A 24,872-nucleotide genomic window follows, 5' to 3' on the forward strand; every position below is an offset into this window, starting at 1 on the left:
CTCCCATTTTAACTATTATTATTACATGGTCAGCTTGTTTAATTGTTGTGTGATGTAGTAGACATAAATATTGTGCGACTAGACACCCACCAGTAGATCTAAGCAAGCCCTTGACATTGGATTCAAGATTTAAGCAGCGGATTAATTGAATATGATTTTACTGTACAACAGATGTAGTTAGAACAATCTTTCCTTCTGAAAGGATGACTGCACATCAGTACCATCATCATATCACCCTCACTATTATATGTATACGTGTTAAATTTACCAATTATTTAATAACCAATTGAATAAATCTTATTCAATTACTGTACAAAATATAAGTGAATTTTAATGCATACTGTAAGAATAAGAAAATAATACCTGATTTTGGTACAATGCCCTTCCTTCGACGCAGTGTTTTTTGCAAAAGTTCTCGCATCGTAATATTTGTATTATCTACCGGTATTTTGGATGCACCATCTGAGGAAGTTCTGTTGAATGTTTTAACAAAATTATTAAAATGAATTATCGATGAAGTAAAATATAATAAATAAGTGAAAAAATAAATTAAATTCTGGTTATCATTACATTCTGATGATGATGATCTCTCAATTAAAATTAAAAAGCAGCATATACAAAAAGAAATGACTACTCAATGCATAAGAAAATCGTTATCAGAAGAAAAATAATCGGTGATCAGAGTTTGTAAATAAATGAATACGATAAATAATGATAAAGGGAATACTGGGAGAAAGACTTAAAATTGAGTGCCTTCAATTTCAGACTAATACTAACTAAAGAACTTATTTATTTTTAATTCATTCAATCAAAATCAAGCAAAGATGATATAATACCAGGGAAGCGTAAAATTAATTGATTAGTTTTACTCTTCCCTGATAATACAATACCAACAAATTGATGAAATTAAACGCGGTACAAAATAAGCATGAATGGTTAAAACATGTAAACCCTAACAAATTAAGCAGGCTTTACATGAACACAACATTTTATATTAACTGAGAAGATTAGGGCTAACACACAGTAGGTTTCACTTTGTAAAATGGGTTGAATGTGCAAAATGTAGACCTAAATTGCTGCACCTGTTGTATAAAGTAAGAGGCATAAACTATCGTGCGTAAGCTTGCTTTACTATGCGTTAGCTAGGCGCCAACCTGCTTCTCAAAGTTGAGCGTGACCAATAGCTAAATCTGTTAATAAGTTGAATCATTACATTATTGCAAAACTATTACAATTTTAACGACATTTCAAACTACTATTATTACTTTCCGTTAATATTAGAAAACATTTAAAAACCTAATTTCATACAGCATTTAACAAACCTTTTATTATTTTAATTTACTTTATGTTACATAAACATCTTAATTTTGCTTGCCATAACAAGAATAATTCTTCATATATCTCTCTGTGGTGGTACTTTTTATTTTTTATTTAGCATTTGTATGCTTTATTCTCTATCTATTTTGTACCACAGAGGTCTAATGGTAGTATTATTGTCTGCTATCAACGCAGATTTTTTTCAGTCTCACAGATTTCGTCATCCTGGCCATTTATAAAATAAATAAAATCAACAAATTTCTGGTATCTTACAGAATGGTTAGACTTTCTCTGTGCTTGTAAACTATACATGAAATATGTTTTAATTAAATTTGAGTGAGTGGCGAACAATAGAACCGGTAAATACGTATGCCATAGTATCGGCAAGGGTTCAAGGCTCACTCGCTCCATGGTTCTGGTGGTAGAATGAGTTGGATAAGGAATAAATATATAATACAATAATATAAATCATAGGTCCAGTGGTACAACTGGCTCATGTGCACTCATGTACATCTTTCGAGACAAGTACTCTGGTGTACTAGTACACACACAGCCATATCATTAGGGTGTCGCACATTCTTCGGCCGACATTAGGTTTCATGCTTTTGCGACTCCCGAACTGGCATGCCAAATGAATAAAATAAAAATAAAATTATGTTTATTAAATCTGAAAATGGGTAATTTTCCAACACAGAGCATTTTTTATTGTATTTTATTAAATTTTATTGTATATGTAAATCTATCAGGTTCACATACAGTGTTTTCCAAAACATCAAAATAAATAGCCCTCTTTCTAATAATATATGTATTGTTTAACCAATAAAAAGTTTAAAATATGACTACTTCAACAAATAGAACAAAGATTTTTAAAATATTATATACATACATATTTACAACAACGTCATCAGTTTTCTGACTTGTCTTTTCTGTTTGTGGGTTTAACTCGACAAGGGCAAGTGATGGGAATCCAAATCGTGCTATAAGTTCTCTATTATCTAATGCGGGAAAGTCGGTATCCACTTCTCCATCCTCCTCTGCAATCATCAAGCAATATGATTCTACATCCTCACTGAAATAAAAACATTAAACATTAAAATATTAATATTACCAAAAACAATATTCATATTAGTTTTTTTGGGGAGATTTTGTTTACTATTTTGTTGTATCTAAATTATTTTTTGTTTTTCAATTTTTTAAATATTTGTTTTGGCAGGTTATAGGTCCATGTCAAGGTTCTTCAGATCTTCAAGTAAATTGACCACTAAAAATACTTTTTGTTAAAGACCCCTTCCCTGCAATTTTAGACGTTTTTTGGAAAATAATACATATATATCACTTTAAAAACATTAAACTATGTCATTCCTTGTCTTAAATGTACGTTTTATGGTAAATTATGATAAAAAGTGAGAAACAATGCACTACCTAAGTAGCTCGCGGCGATTGACCTCTCGTGGACGGTCTTAGGCCTAGCCTAGCTAGGCTTAGTTTTGTAGGCCTAGCTGGTAAACATCGGTAACGTACGAACATCGTAAGCTAGCTATATACCTAGCCTGACGTTGTATAGTTGCTGCATTAATTGTCTTTCTATTTTTGCCAGACTCCGTTGATACAAATTGGGGAAAACCCGGTATTTTCGCTGAAAAGTTAGGAGTCTTCCATTTGTTTTGGCCTCACGATCGATCGAAAAGTGGGCGAATTACAGGTGAAAAACAAAAATATCAATCCGCGCGGAATGCATTTTGGGATTTATAGCGGGCCGCTATAATTATTAGAATCGACTTATTTTTCACATTTTTAACCGTTTAAAGATGAAAAAAGTTTGCAATAGGACCATATAGTATTATTTTTACATTAAATATAGTTTGTGATCTTAAATTAGATCTAAAAAACGTAGGGAAGGGGGCTTTAAGTTATTTGACTATAGTTTATTTATGGCATTTATTAGCACTACCAAAAAAATAAAAGCAATTAGTAGAAGTCTTCTCTTCTTAAAATTTCCATCTTCTGACATTACGCTTTCCACAATTTGTTTCCATATTTCTTTGTTTGGGACAGGATGGTTTTTAAGCATCTATATTTGTTCCTTTTAAATCTTTCTATATTTTTTTCACTCAGTTGTTTTTGTTTCTTTTTTTCTTTCTTTTTAGTTTCTTTCATTGTTTGACAAAATCTGACAAGAGGGAGAAAGTTCCAGAATCATTTTTGAAACAAGAATTATTTTCGGAAAATATAAAACTGTAGACATTTAATATCTATTGAGCAACTCTAATTCCACCATACACAACAACATAACAAAACTGCAATATTCAAATTCAACTCTTACAAATTGACTCAAATTCTATTGGCTGTAGAAAATGAGCCAATAGGTGGAAACACAGTCAAATCCTTTGATAATCAACATCGTTAGAAATATTGATATTTCATTATTTTCTTCCCATTTTTTATATAATTGATCATTTGAATGCCAAAGGCAACGGCAATGAGGAGATAACTTTGACTACAAAGTTAAAAAATATGATTACAGTTTGAAACTTCTGCCCGTAGGTATATAAGGCACCTGTCTTGCCACAGGTACAGATCCTCAGTAACTCAAACTTTGATAATGAAAAAGTAATGTTCTAGAAACTCTCACTTATAATAAAATAATTTCAGTTATGAATGATATGGAAAAGTGTAAAGGGCACTTTTTGTATTAAAATGTATTTTGATTCTCAATTATTTAACAGGTTTATCTCAATAAAGACTACTACTTTATGACATTCATCATTGCAACAGGTCGCAGGGCCGTAAAAAGATACATGAGTGGAATATATCATTGTCACATTATTTAAGTTTTGTGTTACATTTTTGTTTGTAGAATTGAAAAGTCAACATTAATAACAGTATTGTAAAAATATGCATGGATATTTATTATATAATATAATTATATAATTTTTGAGAAAGTCCAGTTCTATCTTCTTAAATGACCTAACAGAGTGGGAAAAGACATTAGAAGACCGAACTGGACTTCAACTTTCTCCAAAATTGCAAAGAGCTCTGAGTTTATCCAAAATATTACATACTGCTTTAACAAACTTTGAACATATACATTGTCTAATTGCTTATTGGACATTAAAATAAATAACAAATATATTCATAGCAAATTCGGAAGCTGCACGTATAGAAATAAATGGGAGGAAAGAATTTTATGGAGAAGAGCAAATAAACTGGACTTATTTTATCTGTATAAATGTCTTTTCTAAGTTTAAATGTAATCTTGTTCCATATATTACTTTAATTTCCTTGGTCGTAATCTCTGCTGAAAACACCTTCATTAGATGTTTTCTGTAGACTTTTCTTTGTTGTAGACAACTGCAGTTGGCATTCTACAATGTCGGTTCAAAATAAAGTATAGAGAATATTGCCACAATGGTTTCCATGATTTTTATGTTTACCTATGAAATCTTCAGAAACGTATTTTTGACAGAAAACAATAAAAGACTGTTTTATTTGTTTGTTCAGATTCAAGTCTGAAGAAGGTACAAAACTGAATTAACATTAAAATCTTTGGTTTGAAATTTTAAGCTTCAATGATTTTTTTAAATGTTTTTTTAAAACTTTATAACTGTATTATACTATTATTAGTAAAAGATTCAAATCTGAAGATAAAAAAGGTACAAAACTGAGAAAGCATAAATAGATTTATTATAGCATTCGTTTTAAGAGGTTTGAAAGATACTGCAAATAACATAAGTGGAAATTGTCTATTATATTATGTACACTTGAGATGATTAATCCGAGTTAGGATTGGTGGGTAGGCTATAATAGGGAAAGGAAATGAATATTCCCAGAGGAGATAGAATAAAATTATTAACAGGTAGGTCTATGAACTAGATCATATTAGAAAAACATCATGAAAAAGACAAAATAACTGTTTTAAATCTTTAAATATAGTTTATTAATAAAGGGACACCTTCGATACCCAACAAAGTGTCCCCTTAATAGAGGCATGACCTGAATAGTGCTAAAGCATATAATGCTCTTTGTTTCACAGGGGTGTCCTCTGGACAGAGATGCCTCAAAGGAGGGGTTCTACTGTTTAGGTGCTAATTACCACAGTTAGGCTATTGTACAATTAAAGCCCCACTCCCTACGTTTTTTTAGGTCACAAACTACATCTAAATACTATGGTCCTTCTGCAATAACATTTTAAATGGTTAAAAATGTGAAAAATAAGTAGATTCTAATCATTTAAGTGGCCTACAATAAATCCCAACATGCATTGAGCAATGATATTTTCATTTTCTTCTGTGATTCACCCACTTTCAATCAATCGTGAAGGCCAAAACAAATGGAAGAATTGTAATTTTCAGTGAAAATACTGGGTTTCCCTGAATTTGTTAAAAACGGATTCTGGAAAAAACAGAAAGACAATTAATGAAGCAACTAGAAAAAATCAGACTAGGCATATAGCTAATGTACAATGTTTGTATATACAGCTGTTTACCATACCAGTAGGCCTACAAAACTAAGCCTAGCTAGGCTAGGCCTAAAGACCGTCCAGGAGAGGACTTTTTATCATAATTTACCATAAAACGTACATTTAAGACAAGGAATTAATGGTTTAATGTTTTAAAAGTAATATACATGTTTTAACAAATTGTAGGGAATGGGTCTTTAAGTTTGATTCCCACTATAGCAACACACACATTCATAAACATAGTTTCATAAGTGACTGATTATTGTTTCAGGATAGTAAATGCTGGAAATGTTATAAGAGTATAGATGAGGTCTGGCATGTCTCATGTATAACATACAATATGTCTATCAAATTGGATACTAAATTTTCAATATAAATTCATTTTGACAAGTTGATGAATGATACTTATATGGCACGCAAATAATGAAATTTCATGAAACCAAATTATGTTCTATCAAAAAACATTATAGTGATGTGTATACTGTATACATACTCCTGTCAATAGAGACTATAGTTTTAATTTCTTGTTTTTTCCTTTTTAAAAATACTACCGGTAATAATAATAATGACAAATATTTGGGAAACTTATCACCACCACCCTAGCTCCCATGGTTTTTTCGCTTAGTGAAAATGTTAATCATTTGTAACAAATATTATGTATCTAATAATATTATTTTCTTATTTTATGTCTTTTATAGGCACATGGCCAATAATATTAATCACTATCCTATCAGATAGGTGGTAATCCCCCTGAGACTATTTTGTTAACCAGTTCACCGTAGTAACCCCTACTCATCCTGAATGATGAACTGGGTTCAATGTGTACACTGGACCTACGGTTTATACTGACTTGTTCCACAACCAAAGCCAGGAGCGAGTCGGCCTCAATCCCATAAGGTACGATATACAGCGCTCATGTCTAAACATTTATTTGATATAGAACAACTTGTTGCACTTTACATTCAACTAAAGATAATGAAAGTTTAAAAGATAAAGAAAAATTATGTTTTTTGTGTTCGTTAATTAAACATTGTTTGACATAGTATGACCTTTCCGATCTTTCAATGCTCATGAATATTTAATTACATTATACTGTATGAATAGCCAATCAAAATAACTTTAACAGGACGGTCTGGCTTCTGTCAATGGCTCATAGATAAGACAGCGTAAAAGCAAAACATAACAGAAACTTCAACAAGTAAAATGTCGTACAACGCAGCCAAGCTCGTTCAGGATGTAAATTTAGGTTAATGTATCTATTGCTAGATAATTCAATTGCCGAAAACAAGGACAGAAGACCAATAATAATTTAAATAAACATCCTAAAACGTTTTTTCCCCTTCATTTAGTTGATTTCGGTTGGTTTTAAAACTGGGGAAAACAGAAAACTGGGTAGTATCAACTGATTTTATTATCAGTTTATCCCATCGTTAACCTAATTCCCAATTTGAATCGGCTGATTTAACTAATCTACTTTTATTAACATCAAGTGTATCTATAAATATAATGCAGTTAATAAAAATCACATTTTACACAAACACTTGGAAAGGTCTTAGACTGGCATAGCAATCGCATCCTTAAAATCGGAGGTTCTACAGGCCCAAATTAAATGTTGTTATAGCCATCTCATAGCCGCTCACTTCTCCCCCAACCCAACACTAAATTTATAAAATGACAATGGAAAAGATAGACAGAACATAATAGTTTGAGTTCATTTTTAAAGTCAAAATCCAGGATCCACCACTGAAATTGATCCTGCACTACAATGTTTTAAATTATATATCGAATGACCTATTTTTATATTTTACCATAAAAACTGTTTATTTGTACCAGTATATTATTTTATTTTTACTATTTTGGTTTCTTTTGAGATAACATTAAAATTGTCATAAAATTTGACCCAAAAAATTGTCTGCTTATGTAAAAGGTGGCTGCTTTACCAGAGTTTGGTCGATAGAGGACAAACTTTGCTTCATAATTTTTCCATTGTGTTTTTAATGCCAATTAAATGTATCTGTATTATTACTATTTAATAAAAAAAAAAGAAGTTTGTTTTGATTTTCAGTGTTTTATACAAAAATTGTCAGAAAAACTTTTCAATTAGCTTTTTTAGTAAATATTTTATTATTATTTAATATAATTTATTTATACTTTATTATAATTTTCGAACTCATGCATCCTATCACATATGTATGAAATGTATTTCCACAGACATTATCAAAGTTTCGGAAAACCATGTGTGCATACTTACTAGAGGGTCAGCGAGCACACCCTGTACCAACTTGGAAATGCCAAGAGAGTTTAGGAAAGTATGGAAAAACATTAATAAAAGAGGGCCCAATAGAATTGAGAAAAAAAATACTATAGAGAACTTTTTAAAATAATTTTTAGGCATCTAGGTGCTTTTCAAACGTAGTGGAGAATGCATTGTGTTGGGTTGCTATACCACATGACATCAAATGAAATATATAACACATTAAACTTGACCCAATTTGTATTGTATGTTAACCTACATTACATATAGTAAAAGTTTTTTTTTCTTTTTCTGATGGTATATAAATATGTTGCTTATATAGCAGGGTGCTTCATAATAAATAATGCGTTTTATATCTGAAGTGCAGTGGACTAGATGCGCTGCCAACCAAATGGAGCTTACTGTATTCTTCTGTCAGCGACAGGGACAGGGCTGAACCAGTGCACTAGTAACCAATACTCTTCTGAGAGACGCACTTTGTTATTAAAGTGCACAGAAGCCACTGGACCTCCTTATCCAAGAATAGCTATTCTACACCAGGTATAGAAGAGGCTTGAACCTGTGCCTATTAAGTGGCCCTGGCTTAAACCTCTCGGCCACTTAACTCAACATATAAAAAAATGTCAATTACAATTTATAAATTATGTATTGAAAAGGTTTTTACACCGGATATTTTATGAGTTAAATGACAATTAAGTAATATAATAAACTATTAATTTTCTTGACAAACATCAATAACAATCATAAAAAACAATTATTTTAACAAATAATTTTACATTTACCATCCTGAACAATATAGAAACAGCTGACAATCATCAAATTAGGAACTGATTCCATAGGCCACCTGTTAATGGCCAGCTGTAGGAACACCTGCCGATATTGGTTAATGTCAGGGATATCAAGAACAGGTTCTTATAAGGGACTTCAGTGACAATAGCAGTAAAATTTACTGAAGCAAAGCCCTTGTCCGCACGGTACTTTGAAACGTGTTAATTTCAACAATATATTGCAAATGGACAATATTGTGGAGTGGACCACTTGGTTAATGACACTTCCCTGCAATTTTAGACATTTGTAAAAATAATGCAAATAGGACTATACAAGTAATTTTAGCCTTGTATTAAATGTACGCTCTATGGTTAATTGAGATAATAGGAGAAAACAATGTAAGTTTGGCGCGACTAAACTCCGTCTAGTTTGTAGTCTACTCGTACTCATAGACTATTAACAGCGGTAATGTACGAACATCGTACCCTAGCTACAGATAGGCCTATCAATGTGTTGTCGTGTTGGTGAATTAATTGACTTATATTATATATAATCTGTTACAAGTGTTAGGGTTAGACCCAGATAGGATTTATTTATACATAAAAATGTAGTTTACGACCTTAAAATAGACTAAAAAATGTAGGAAAATGTTATAACATTTCAGTCCTGGGCCCAATTTCGTGTTCAAGAACATTGGGTGGGTTGATACCTGAATCAGTCAATTAGCACCATAGATAATATAAAAAAAAGTGTCTAGGGCATTTTAAAATTAAAAACTATTGAATAGATATTAGTCAATTAGATAGAAGGATTATTCAACAATGAAATTGAATGCAAAAACTACCTTTATTCAACACGACAAACATTAATGACAAAAGAATATGTATTTTAGAAATGATTGATGACCATAATAAGAAAATAATTACAGTATTGGATAAATATTTTCATTAGTGATAAATATTAATGAAATTGAATGAATATTAATAATGATTGATCTATTGATTGAATTAATAAAGCGCTTGATTACCTGTGTAATTAACCAAGAGATGATTGAAGGAATAATTGCAAAAATCATCTAATATTATGAACACTTTAAAAAATGATTTGTTGGAATGAATATATAATAGTTGTATTATTGATAGGTGTCATATGATGAACAATGAGTGTGTTGACTGAACGTGCAGGCAGGAGAATCACATTTCATAAATTTTGATTGTTCAGAGAGTGATTCCAATGAGCCCATCAAAGTGAACAATAAGCGTTGACAAGAAACATGCTGTAAATTTATTATATTAACATTGTTCTTTCTCACCCTGAAAGAAAGTAATAAATTCAACAGTAGCTGGTATGAAAAGAAATCTATGTGTGATGACATAAAATGAATGGAAAGGCAAGCTATGTCAATTTAAACAATAAGAATCAACGCCTACGAACATTAATTTGTTCTTTTGTGAAAATTGAATACATTTTCTAATTAACCAAACAAACCTTTTTATTGGATTACAAAGGTAACAATACAATATTTAAACTTAAGGTTTTCACTGATCTGACTTGACATTCAAACTCAACCTGACGTGTCAAATAATCCTAATACCGTAAATGTTGTTACAAGTTTTGTGTACCCTAGACGTATGGGTAACAACAGATTTTTATTTTCGTGCTATAGCAAAAATTATCCACCATACCCAACAACTTTTTTTGCACTTTTTTCACTTTCTAGGGAGCCACCGGATATGGTATTACATTGGTTAACTACCTAACTACTGAAAAATATCTATCTAAAATTCATACCTGTACTGTGCCTTTAAATTACACCTTTATTACCAAAATAAAGTAAATCTTTTTCAATCAATGAACCTCAGGGCCCACAAGGGTCTTGTTTTCTTTAGAAACAAAGATCAAAAAAGTAAATCTTGTTTATGTACTTACTGGTGATATATGAAAAAACCAATTGTTTTTTTGTTTCATTAGACTTTTATTACCAGAACAAGTAAATCTTTCCTTATATAATTTGTTGATGAATTATGGTAGACTTTTATTCCCAACAACAAAGTAATTCTACCCTGTTTTGTTAGTCGTATAAAAGAATTTTATCAGACAAATGAGTAAATCAAACTCTTCCTCTGTGTTGTTGAAGATACAAACTAATATACACAGCAGGCCGTGATTTACACATTATATTTTATTTGTGAGGTGAATTTATTAGAGTGCTGAGGGAGACAGTAAATTACCTGACTGCACTTTTGTTACCAACTTGTGATAAAACAAAGTCCTAAGCAGTGAATCAATTCTTATGTTTGAACAAATGTATATGTTAAAGACACTATTCCTCAATTGTTGATGTTTTGTAATATGAACGTTAGTAATATGAATGTTAGTATTAGAATAATCACAATAGACCCATATATTTAATAATATATTATATTTTAAAATAAAATGCAGTTTTAATTAGATCAAAAAAATGTAGGGATAGTATCTTTAAAACATTTTCTCACACCTAACAATGACATAAGTTTGTCTTAATAAAATACTCTGAACATTCATTCATTCACAGTAGACCTCTTCTTTGGAATATCAATATTCAGGGGACACCTCTATTAAGGGGACACTTCATGTGAAACAAACAAGGTGAAATATATGTTTTAACACAAGGCATATTCAAGAGACATACCTAGTGGACACTTTCCTGTGAAATGAAAAAAGGGCAATATGTTTTAAACAAGGCTTATAAGGCTCTGTCTATCAAACTTTATGTGACAAAAAAATGTGATGTGCCCATATATATGGACATGATGTCATATCACTACCATATTTGGGCATATCACTACTATATTTGGGCACATCATACTTTTTTTTGTCGTCAAACTAGTTTATTAGTGTAGACAGAGCTTAAGGGGACACTTTGTTGGGTCTCAAAATGTATCTACTTTATAATGTTTGAAACCACAGTGAGATATATTGTGGTTTAAAATGATTATTTGTGAAATTTAAAGATAATAATTTTCATTCATTAATAATTGTTTATACAGTACTTATAAAATATGATATTGAAAATAATTTGTTTTTAATTTGATTCAAGTATTTCAAAAGCAGATAAATGTATTTATTATTTGTTTTCATACAAAAGCATGTTTACAACAAGGATCAATGTGAAATGAAAGGTACACTAAAACAAAAAAGCAGAGCTTGAACAAGTTGGTCACATTATTGTATGTATATTAATGATGACAAAATGTTGTGGCTGTTTTTACACATGAATGTGTTAAAAGACATGATATATTTCCATCATTGACTGTGAATGTGATTGTCACAGAACTAAATGAAATCCAACAATCCTAATAAAGATACGTACTTAGGTCCCAAGATATGACAACATGTTACGACATACAACGATATGTCAAACACGAATAATTGATTCTAAAATCATCTCAAGGAAGTTAAATTATTTAAAGAAACTTCCTATTCTTCTGTTTAATTTTGGATTCTGTCATAATATTGATGTAACGCAGTCAACACAAAACACGCTGTGCACCTTCCTTTCCTCGGCACGAAAAACACAAAAGTTGGCTGAATGGGTGCAATATGAAATTTACCTTTCGTATTTACCCAATCAATGGTCAGTGAAGATAAGGAATGCGTTGATGTATGTACTAGATTTTGCCACTTTTTCTATCGATTCCAGTACGGTCTGCTACCTAAATTTTGCTTTGTGTAGAATTATCAACTAGTGGAAATTACATTGAAAGTAATCTATCCACCCACAACATACATTCAACAAATGAATGTTAATAAAATACTATGCTGGTATTAATCATTTAAAAAGACAATTCTCATTGAAATCAAATAAAAACAATAAACATAACAAACTATGCAATTTTATAATGTAAAAATACATCATTAATCTTGAATTGTCAAAAAATCACCTCCGAGATAATTCGCAGTATCCTTTTGTTATAAAAAACGTGTCAACATAACTACTAACAAGTTGAACCCAAATGGATATATAGGTAGATATTTAATGAAAATTGTCTCATAAATTAATTTAAATCTTTTACCACCACTAATTAAATTAAATGCTTTATCCTCTATAGATAGAAGAAACCCATTTATACAGTTTTCATTCTCGTTACATAAGGTTACATAAAGCGTGAATGAGAAATACAGACAAAAACAGCATCGACTATTCATGAGACAAACATAACAGTTAACTTCGATTTCCACTGACCGATCCTCAACCTTTCTAAGCAAAGAGAATATTAATTAACGGGTTACACTTAATCTGTTTTAGTATGTTCTACACCGTCACGCCGAAGATAAATGACTCACTTTATGTCGAATCTGCATATCAAATGCAGAAAACTGCTCCCTAGTTGGGTACATATCTTTTGCTTTCTTGCTCTTGACAAGAAGCAATTTGTTCTTTCTAAAAGTATATCATGATTTTGTTGGCTCACCTTAATGGCTCCTGTGTTCCTTGATTAGTATAATGCCAGCAGAGAAGACCAACAAGGTCAAGAACCTTGGCCGAACACAGGACATACACAGTCAAAGGTTGAAGGTCGTTGTCTCCGGTCGCCATGGTGAAATAAATATTAATCTTTTTCACATTACCAGAACCTACATGTGCCTATGATTTATAAATGTAAAAATAAATTCATATCTATTTTATTTGCCTTTTCACTAGAATACAACACTTTATGAACTTTTTGGTTGATCATACATTATTAGTCTTCACTCGAAGTATCTGGCATTCAATCATCAAACTAACTCTAATGTATTTGTGTTTATTTGACATTCAAATAGTCTTGAAAAGAAACCCATACTATCTTGAAAAGAAGCCCAGTGGGCGTGATCTCCAGATGGGATTCTTTTCGAGATTACAAACCAAAAACCAAAAAGGAAGCCCATGTCAAAGGTTTTACGGTACTTCGTTCACTGCATTGTGATGGAATGAAAAACTAACCTTGCCATCATATCTGCTATACTCTGAGAATGGATTATTGGTTTGATGTGGAAACTGTTCAAGCTGTGTTGCCAGTGTTGATTTCCCGCTTGTTGTAACTGGTAAAACCTCTTTCTTCGCAAATAATATATTAAGATCTTCAGCTGAAAAACACAATAATGAATAAAAATATGTATAAATTGGATATTGAATAAAAAGAACAAATTTGTTAATAAATGAACTGAAAGATTGTTTAATGTGGCCAGATCTTTGAGGGCTACCAAACTTAAAAGCTGAGCGGAGGCTGAGCTCTGTGGCTGTATTTGCAAAGGTAGTATTTGTGAAAATTAAAATGCGTAACAACCAATCAGAGTTCAGAAATATTTGATTTGTGTAAATAGATTTGCCTACTACTGTGGATAAAACACTTTTCACTATTGGTATTCACTTTCTTTTCTATTTTATTTTCTTCTCCCTATTACATAACAATTTAGATCAAGTGTTTCCCTAGTCTACGTGTGATGGTGGTGAAATGGCCACTGGTTCACACAAATTGTTATCCAGGGGTTACAATAATTAACTTAACCAATGGCCAGGATAGGGAGAACTACAAAGACAATGTTTTTTTTTTTGTCTTCAAAATACAAAGCAACTAAATCATGTGAAAGAACATTGGGTTCATTTCATATGTGATGTGAAACTTAATATTCATGTAATAAGGTGTATGGAATTATTGCTATTGTTATTCTTTTTTTAACAGTGTTTGAACTTGACACATGATGCTATAATTGTACTTAAAACTTATAATCACACAAACAATATTAACTCATGTATAGTAGACTACATAGAACACGGTGAAAACAAAAGACAAATAATGATGTTGATTTAGATATTGCCAAGACAATCTGTGTACACGCATTCAAATGGTCAGACGACACAGCGTTAGTAGACTTTGCTTCTTTAGGCGTTATCACTGACAAGTTGGTAATAATAAGCCAGATTCTTTGCTAATTCGCATGTGATTTGTGTCATTTGAGATAGGCTAGATGTAGCTAAAGTGGCTGACTTGGAAATATAACACTATCTCGCCCCTGGTTAGATAGACATTTTAAAAGGAGCAATCGATCTGTAAGTTTAAGGTTCGATTTTGCAGCGGTTACGCTACTTGGCAATTGTTGAAATAAGTCGAATCAAGATAAGTAGAAAGAAACAGAAGAAAAAAAATTTCTTACAAAAAACGTCTTTTATATTAGTTTTACCACTTTTTCAACAATGAATTTGTTGTATTACATTACAGTGTTACTCAAGTAACTCCAATCTATCTGCTATTACTAATTAATTTAAAAATTGCGTATGCTACATCTATATGATAGGATAGAGTTTGTACGTTTGTTGTACGTTTGTCATACGAGACATCAAAATTACCGGAATTTACACTGGAGTGGTGTTGTGGTGGGAGTTAACGCCATGGGGGGGGGGGGGGAAGATGTTTAATAGGCTACTTATAATATAAGTAATAATCAGTTTTTACTGCATCCTGAATGCATCCTACAGACGTATACTGTATAACTTACTTCTTAAAGTCATTCCTAAAACACTCATAAGAACAAACATTATTGATTTAGCTAATGCGATACCAATACGTTAAACCACCCTCAAATACTCTAAAGAAAAGAGTATTTACGATATTGAACGCCTCAAACGCATGCAACAAAGGAAAGCCAGAACGGTTAGAACACTGAGAAGTTCTCGGCACTGTCCAAACACAACTGAAGATGATTTATAGCAAAATCATTGATCACCTCGTGTGATGTATTAAGAATCAATTCCACTAATGATGGGAAAGAAAGAAAGAAAAGTGCTTTTGGAATACAGATGGGTAGATGACTGAAGCTTTGATAAGTGATATTATCAAGTTTGTATGATCGATTAAAAAACTAGTCTTCAAAACTGAGCTGACAGTGGGGGTAAGAGCAAATAACCCTAGGTTGTAAAAATACAAACTGGCAAAATGTTCAAAAACCTAGATCTGCTGAATATCATAATGTGTAGACAAAACGATTTGCATAGGCCTACGGATCATTTTTAAGGCCAGGGCTGGTATTCATCAAAAGGTTTTTTAGGTCAAGATAATAAACTTAATAAAGGTTTAAGAATTTTGCTTAGGTTGAAAAAAAAAAAATTGTTCCTTAAACAGAGTTTAAAACGATTTTTTTACTAAGCACATTTGAAAATCCAACCCTTGGTTTCCATTATCACTACACTGCATGTAAAACAGTCACCCAACAAATGATTGTACTGTACATACACGGCATAGAAAGCAACCTGGATATTCCTTGACGTCGATTAAACTCAGGTATGTGATTGGTCAGATTTTGTTGCAGACTGAAAAGTACTGTAGAACCCGGTTTAACTTTCAGTTTTCTTAATGAATAAAGAGAAAGTAATCTTAGTAGCGAATATATAGAAAAAACGCTTACAATTATCAGACTATAGAATCTTACCACTTAGTTGTTGTTCATTTTCCCGCCATTGGACACGTTTATATTGACTCTGTACCTTGCGTTCGCGACGTAACTTCTCCAAGCGCATGGCGGTGTTGGTACGTTGCCGGAATCCCATCTCAAATGATGACTCAATATCATATGATTCGTTGTAAATTGATGTGTCTTCCATAACTAGGGCAAAAAATAAATATCAAATAATTATTTCTTCAACTTCAACAGAATCATTAAAAATTAAACAATGATTTTCATGGTATTTATTGTGTGCCTGTTGAAAGTAATAAACATTGAAGTGTAAATTATGATTTAATTTGAATTACTTTTTTGTTTGTGTTTCTTATGTTCAGGGCGTTCATTAAATTTTCTATTGCCTAGTGTTTAAAGGGAATTGTTCCGTCATCACTGTTATGCAGGACGTATTGTATTGTTTGATATTATCGCTTCCAATTTCTCTTTACTTTCTGTCATTTCTCTGTCCAACCAAACATCAAAATTATTGATATACGTAGCATTCTTTAATCTGGCATCTTCTGCTTGCCTAATGAACTCCAGCATAAATGATAATACACCACCTAGTTCGGACAGAAAAATATTTACGCCATGTACTGTAGCACTAACATTTAAGACGCGAATATGAATACCTCTTCACCAGTGCATCAATCAGTGTTTAAATAATGTACACTGTAACTATTTATTTATTAATTTCTACATATTTAAAAACAATTTGTGAAAAAAGGAATCAATATGGTTCTCAACTTTAATGCCTTTAATTTCATATTACTTGGGCTCCTGCGAGAGGGCGTGGATCTGTGAGTGTAATGCAAGAAATGACTGTTTAGTGGAGTTGTAGTTTTGTTTTCCAATCCTATTGGTTCAAGTCATGATAATTTATAGTTTATCCATCCTGTAATTGGTCATTTTCTTACTGTTGGAGGCATATGAAATTTTAAAAAACTGCATTCTAATCCATGATATTGAAAAACTACTATCAAAACCCTTCATTTTGTTGTGTTAAGAGACAAAAATGGAACAATACCATTGAGTTTGACTATAGATGGCAATCAGACATCTGTAAAAATATTCAAAATAGTTACTAGTTAATTTGTAAAGTAGACTTTCATCATCTCTCTTCACAGCTCTTTGTGAAAACAGTCACATTTAAAATATTTGATTTGTATGAAAACAGTGTTTTAAATTTCTGGCAAAGCGCAAACCTTTCTAGTAAACACACTTTTTGAAAAAATCATAAAAAATATAAATGTTGAATTTATTTATTGTTTGTTTTGCCTATCTGGATAATGAAGTGTTTCTTCAAAATACAAGACTAAACATTTTGGCAAATTTAAACCTAATACTGGTCAAATTAGCAATTGAAGTGACGGTACCTATCTCTTGTATGTTAACACTCATGAGTAGATTTTGCCATGTACTTGTGACATCACACGCGATTGTTATGAAATCATATGTACATCCCTAATACGTTGTTATAATATGGTTCTCGGTCCAAGTTGTCCTTTAAGGGTGCCACAGAACAAAAGCTTTTGCTTGTTTGTGGCTAACCTGTTTTTCACACTTTTTGTACTTTTTTTACGGTCATTTAATATGGAAAATAAAGAATACTCAATACAATACAATTATTATTCCTACTCTGAGAAAAAATAATGTTTTAAGACGAAGTTATCAACTTATTGTTTACTTGCCGGTAAACATGCGAACTCTCTCATGAATCAGTTTCCAAAATGAAATAATTTGTTGAAAACGAATAATACTATCCAACAAGATTATCTTTACAGTTTGTGAAAAAAATATCTTCTTTTTTTTTCAATTTGATTTCTTCTTAATACAGTACTTGTCAATAACAAGAAAGATAACCCAATACATTTTTTATTTTGTATATTACAAAGACATTTTTATCGATAAGACCTGAACTTTGTGATAATTTCTCTAAACAAGAGTTTTTATTGTATTCTTTCATGTCCATTCCCCATGTGAATTAAGAAGCATGATAGCGTTCAATTACGGATAAACACAACGACAGCTGAGGCCCGGTAACCTGTGAACTAATCAATCGTGTTAAAGGGAAACGATAAGATACATACCAAGTTACGAATTTCAAATGTAAACTAAATTTGATTGGGATGTTATACAATTATACATTTACTTTTATATATCTAACTGTAGCAATAATTAAAGATTTGAATTTGAAAATTTAAATTACACATTATAGTAACTTTCTTTTGCGCCACAGCCAAACATAAGTGACATAGTATGCAAATACTATGTTTCTGAGTTGAATAAGAAGAATATTTTCATGCATTGAAAGATGGACTGTTCTAAGGACATTTGGGCTTTAAATTAAACAAATATTCTCCCCAACCAAAACATTGTTTTATAACACATCTATACAGTACATTCTAAAGTAAACTTTTATTCAATTAATCTGTTGCTTATTTCCATCATAGGCATCGTATGGTTATCATATAGTTATAGAATGAAAAATGTTCTAATTTCTTTTGTTTTATGTAAGAAAAATATATGTTTATCTAATTATCAATAATTGTTATCGTCTTATTGTGAATGGGTCTTAAGCCATAGTTAAAACTGTTTTAATCATAAATTACTCATTTTAATTTGAAAAGAATTTACCTAAATGTTCAATTATTAATGTTATTTTTTTTAATGATTTTTCTTTCTTCTCTTTCTTGTATTTATAATATGAAATTGATGCATAAAGATGAAAGGAAAACATTTTTTTCTTTTTCTTCTTGAGCACAATAACTTCAAATTAATGTGCTTAAGATGAAACAAAGTGAATCTTGAAAACGACAGGAGTGTACTTAGCTTTTCAATTTTGCAGATGACATAAATGGAAACATGAATTCCTTAGAGTGACTGTTATTCATCATAAGGGAAAAATCTAAAAAGTCAACCACATAAAATGTTTCCAAACTCTGATATGAGTAGTACACGATGTATGCATCCCATCAACTAAGTATCTTAAATGCAAAACTGTTGTTTCTTTTAGCAGGTGATATTAGTGCAGATTGAAATAGCACTATTTACTCATGTTTGAAAAACCAGGATCTTACTCCAGTTTGAACAAACACCAACCAATCCATGTTTCCAGCAAGTAAAATGCATTTAAAATAAGATTGTTTTTTCAATTAACAATATACGTGATCAAATAACTGATTAAATAGCGTGTGAACAAAATATTACCTCTATTTTCTTAGCAGAAGAAATGGGAAAAATTTCAAATAATGTTTTATATGGTGTTATCAAAATAACGGTTAAAACACCAAATCAATTGCATGTTGGAAAAACTTTAACCACTTATCAATAACGGTCTTTGATTGAGAGTGTAGGTAACAGTCTTTAATTTCACTTTTTCAAACACGAATTCAGCAGAAATGCAGTCTGTTGTAAAAATATGATTTAACTACTGTACAATACAATTTTTGGAGATAATTCATCAGAAACACCCTCTGAGAAAGACCAATTTGAATGTTATTTAAAAAATCAAATTGTAATGAAAACTAGATTTTTATATCAGTGATCTTGAACATTTTTTTTTTCCAGCGGATTATCTGGTTTTTTTTTTACATTCATTATCAAGAGCTCACATGCCGCAAACATTGTCGGAGTAAAGTAGGAAACCAGTTACATTTTACAATTAAAACTCTATATTGTATTTTGGATTTTAATCGATTTAATCATATTTAACATTGGCCTATTAACCATATTTTAACATTGGCCTATAGCATTTGTGCAATTTGATGTATTTTTCTTGTAATTTTATTGTCTGTTATTGTCTTAACTACGCCAAGCAAAATGACTTCCATTTTAAGTGGACCAATAAAATTTGATGTATTGTCCCCCTGAAAAAATAATTCTTAAAAAAGTTTTTGTTGAACATTCCATTTTAATGTAACATAATAGTTATCCACTTTGACCAAAAATTGGATCGAAAAAAAAATGTTTTACCTGAAAAAATGTTATTTAAAGCAAAAAAATGATCAAATTGGCTGCCAGCCAATGGATTTTTGGTTGAATTTAACCATTTATTTTGTCATTTTACAAGTGAAAACATTATTTTTTTCGGTTTTTTTTTCTATGGAAGTGATTTTGTATCTGATAATTTTAAATCTAGTTTTGTTTTTTTCATATAAATGATGCATTACATTTATTATGTTTTGTTACCATCTATACCTCTGTGACGAGCATAAAACAAATAGTTATAGTTAGTTATCTGATTTTTCCCCTAAAAAGTGGAGGTGTGCAAAGGCTCTAAATAAGGCTAAAACTAATGAATACAATACAATATATTTTATTAAAAAAAAGAATTAATTGTTGTGATTCATATGTGACAAAAAACATTTTTTTTTCTTTTTCTCTTCTTTTTTTAATACTCCATTTATAGCTAAAAACATCTAAACTGATTAAGCTTAAGCTTTTGAACATGTTAAAATGTACCTCATTACTGTAGTTACAAGATGCTGTTTTTTTGTTTATTGTGTTTTAATTCTCATTGACTCCAATGGTCCATTACAGGTAAACGAAAACGTCTTTATTCAGACTACATCTTAAACAAATGGTCTTTTAAGTTGCCACAAGACTACGCTTTAACCACGTTTTTTAGATGAATCGCATTAAAACTACTTTTAACACTTCCTTTCCGAGCAATTACCACCGGACAATATTCCGTTCTTATCTGCCAGATCCTGATCAATCATGAAGGAATTACCAGAACGTTTATACACACACTCCGACTGGAAAAAAATAGAAAGCCATTCAAATGTTGAGATGTAATGAAATCAATGGAGATCGAATCAATCAATGACAAGATGGATAATTACATGGATATCAATGATGGATGAATGTTTTCTTACTAATCATCTTCACAAATTATCTTTCAATAAGAAAATCACTTTAAGAATCATCATCGGGCATAGAAACTCATCTTCGACGTGGATTATCCGAGAGAAGTGAGTGTTATTGCGGCGTTATTAATACTATACACAGGGTTATCTGATGTTGAGAACCGCTGCTTAAGACTTGAGAGCCTATGCTAAGCTATTGGTTTATGAAATGCCTTGTTTAAGCACAGACCAATTAACGCTTTTAAGGACATAATTAAAATCATTTTCGTTTGAGTTATTCTTGCCGAGCAGTTATGTAAACAACGTAGATAAGAAGCGGTAATATTCTAAACAAATATGAAGATCAATCATTACAAGTGTCCAATTGTAATAAGCCGACGTTATTATATCTCGATAACGATCTTAACAAATTATACACTCCGATATGAATATCATTACAACTAATTGTTTGGGAACAAATATTATGAAATATAAGATCTTAGATTATAAGGCAGAAGATTAATGCGACAAAATCCTATTTTAAATTATACTTAGTGTTATTGTTGAATGACAATAACAGGATCAGACTTTGTTTTGCACATTTACTGGGGAAGTGGGTGAATAGTGTACAAATAAATAAATTTTAGGAGTTGAATGGATAACATTTCAATGAGGTGAAGAATGAAAAAATGTAATCTATTCCACGACTTGTTATAATAAATTAATGCCATTTTTAAAAATTGAGTTTAGTTTTTTAGGGCTGATTTCAGTTGTATAAAGGGTAGCTTTGAATTTTTCAAATAGATTAAAAATATAATTGTTATATCTCATAAAACATTATATCTCATCTCTGTTAAATTTGTGCACCCAAACATATCATCTACAAAAATGTTAAGATTACCCAAAATGCAATCAAACATTCAAGATGCTACAGTACTGTACAATAGTTTAATCAATTAAATAACAGTTATTTTACATTGCAGAAAAGATGAATGGTGTTCTAACACCAATAAAAAATTTGGTGTTTTTAATTGCTCAGTCTGCAATTTATCCGGTTAATGAAAATGTGTTCAGTTTTTGCTGCCAAAGAATTTTGGATAATCTTGTTATTTGGAGGTAATAATTTCCACGGTTATTAACCAGTTAAATGGTGTTCTAAATACCAATAAAAAATTAGGTGTTCCATTTAACCAGTTATTGAAAATGTTTTTCTTTTATAAGAAATTGGAGGTAATAATCCACACTAATCAGTTATTTTTTGCAGTAGAAACAGGCTCTTAAATGGACATACAGACCATATTTTGAGATCCAGTTTATACCTATAAGTCTGTAAGGTGTACAGTACCTTTGAATTTGTGCAATTGTAAGTTAACAAACTTAGAAGCGGCTTTGTTATATTAAATACAAATTTATAATAAATTCTTGTATTATCTACAAGTTAAAGTCTGTAGATTAACATTAGAACTATTGTATCATATCAATTTTGAATTAATTTCAAATTGTCTAGAATAAATAGTTAATGATGTTTTAGGAGATAGAAAAAATAGTGTGTGTGTGTTTGCAAATGATCAGAAGCTGATCCTTCCATCAGTTTACAGTCCATTTAAGTTGAAATAATAGCGTTCAACTATTCATCACACTAGATAATTGGATTTTTGTAGATCTCAGATAAATTATAGCGTCTTCAGTAAAATGTAGTTATTTGTTTCACCAGTAATCCAACACAATCAGCAATCGCATCCCGAGGGGCCGTAACAATAATAACAGACAATATCGTTCAATATTAAAACAGAACCATTATCACCGGTACCACGCTCCGTACTGAATACTTTTTACCATTCGTTCCCCTTGGAAGAGCAGAGCGCAGCGAGATGCCTGACCAAACATCAAATTTTGATGCGAAAACTTTAAACACCTTTATCCTTGTAGAAACGCTACAACGAAGATTTCCCAACCTCATTAATCATTTTGACTAGAGTCGTCGTTAGAGAGTCGTTTCATACATAAACAGAAAAAAAAAAGAGAGAAACAAATCGATTCTTTACAACAAATTATTTCATTGATTCATTGATGCAAATTTAAAAAATATAATATTCTTCAGAATATCTAGCTTAATATTTGAAAACAAAAGGAGTGATCTTTAAATGACATTTACATTATAATACACAGATTAGGCAGTGGGGATTTGTTTCAACAATGATTGCCTTTTTAACCGGTCAATTACATATGCCTCTACCCACTAGAGTGATGTATTAAAGACGCATGCTGTATAAAATAGAATTAAATTCGGAATTGATAATACTATAATTATTTATAATCTATTACTTGGCACAATATAAAAACATGCAAACGTATTTAGTTAGAAGTCCTGTTTAGGGGACACCTTCCAGATCTATGAAAATGTCCCCTTAATAATAGATGTCCCTTAAATAGGCTGTCAAATTGTAAGTTGCTTTAAAAACTAAACAGAATTAAAATCAGAATTGATAATATTATAATTATCTATAGTTTATAAAACTCGAAAATGGTTTTTGTTGAAAAATAACTTTAAAATAACTTATATTTAAGCCTTTTAAAAATTCTTTTATCATTCATTTTAATGATTTTTCTTACTACAGATTCTTTGTTTTCCTTTACAATTTCCATCAATATAAAGTTTGCTTTTTAATTGCTAATAATAAATTTTAAAAAAAACATTGAAAAAGGCTGCGAAATTATGCAAAATGTGTCGGCCTTGGTATGTATAAATGTAGTGTCAATTCTGTGCAAAATATTTCAATTAACTCGGATAGTGATAGCCGCAAACCTAAATCACGATAGATTAAAATTACTGAACACTAATGGCCATGACATATGGTGTAAGCTTTCGCAATATAATAATTAAAACAAAATTCTTTAAAAAAAAAAATTCTAAATTACTATAAAAGCTTGTCATAAGGTAACAATAGGTTAATGATCTATTTTCTAAAACTATTTTATGAGGAAAAAAGTAGTAAAAGAGTTAATGGCCTCAAGCAGAGGGAACAATCCTTGAGATCATACATATTTACATTTGTTAATTTCTTACGTCAATTAAACACTCTTTAACAACCACTCATAAACTATAACAGATGCAGTACAATTATATAAATAATTCCTTTGTATTTTTGTTATCACTCCCCTGTGGTAGACAATATAAAACAACAATATACAATAAATATTTTTACATAGAAAATAAAAAAGTTTGACTGACAACATATAGAAGATTTCCTTTAATTGTATTATCTTAAAGCAGGTTACAAGCTAACAAAATAAATGAACAAATGTTGTTATAAGGCTAAAGTGTATATAATTACTGTTAACATGAACATAAAAGTGTTGAACATCTGCCAAATGATACCACACACAGAATAAGCTGCGGACTGTATACTAGGATGTAGACACAAAATGAAAATGGTGGGGTAACAAAGTGTATATTTCTAAGAGTGAATTTAATTTTTGTTGTTGATCCAATCGAAAAGTATGAAATACAAAGTATAGTACTTACAACAGGTTTTTGCAAACGTTCCATTCACTTTTTCAATTACTGTAGGCTGAATTGTTCTTGGTTAATCTGGTCAATACATGATCTCTGTGTTTTTTAAGGCGCTGTTTTACATTCATGTTGGACCACATTATAGCCAAGAACAACAGTCTACTTAAAAAAGCAAACAATATGTTGGCAAAATGTGTTGTAGCAAGTACCACTGTGTAATTTGCACTTTTCGATTTTATTGGATCAACAAAAAAG

At 30.9% G+C, this 24,872-nt stretch overlaps 1 protein-coding gene across 3 annotated transcripts in view; it reads right to left on the reverse strand.

Moving 5' to 3' along the window:
• Window positions 1–24,872, reverse strand: part of LOC144836884 (target of rapamycin complex 2 subunit MAPKAP1-like) — a 105,416-nt gene that overhangs the window by 75,959 nt on the left and 4,585 nt on the right. For all 3 annotated transcript variants that reach the window (XR_013611403.1, XM_078691799.1, XM_078691800.1), the window contains exons 3-7: window positions 16,245–16,418; window positions 13,762–13,904; window positions 13,253–13,425; window positions 2,204–2,386; window positions 364–473 (exon numbers count right to left, since the gene is read on the reverse strand). Coding sequence is in view for 2 of the 3 variants with exons in the window: in XM_078691799.1 (XP_078547925.1) it covers window positions 364–473; window positions 2,204–2,386; window positions 13,253–13,425; window positions 13,762–13,904; window positions 16,245–16,418 (783 nt within the window). In the remaining variant the exon portion in view is untranslated. The remainder of the gene's footprint in view (window positions 1–363; window positions 474–2,203; window positions 2,387–13,252; window positions 13,426–13,761; window positions 13,905–16,244; window positions 16,419–24,872) is intronic.

Source organism: Antedon bifida, chromosome 3 (genome assembly GCF_963402885.1).
Source record: "Antedon bifida chromosome 3, ecAntBifi1.1, whole genome shotgun sequence".
NCBI lineage: Eukaryota > Metazoa > Echinodermata > Crinoidea > Comatulida > Antedonidae > Antedon > Antedon bifida.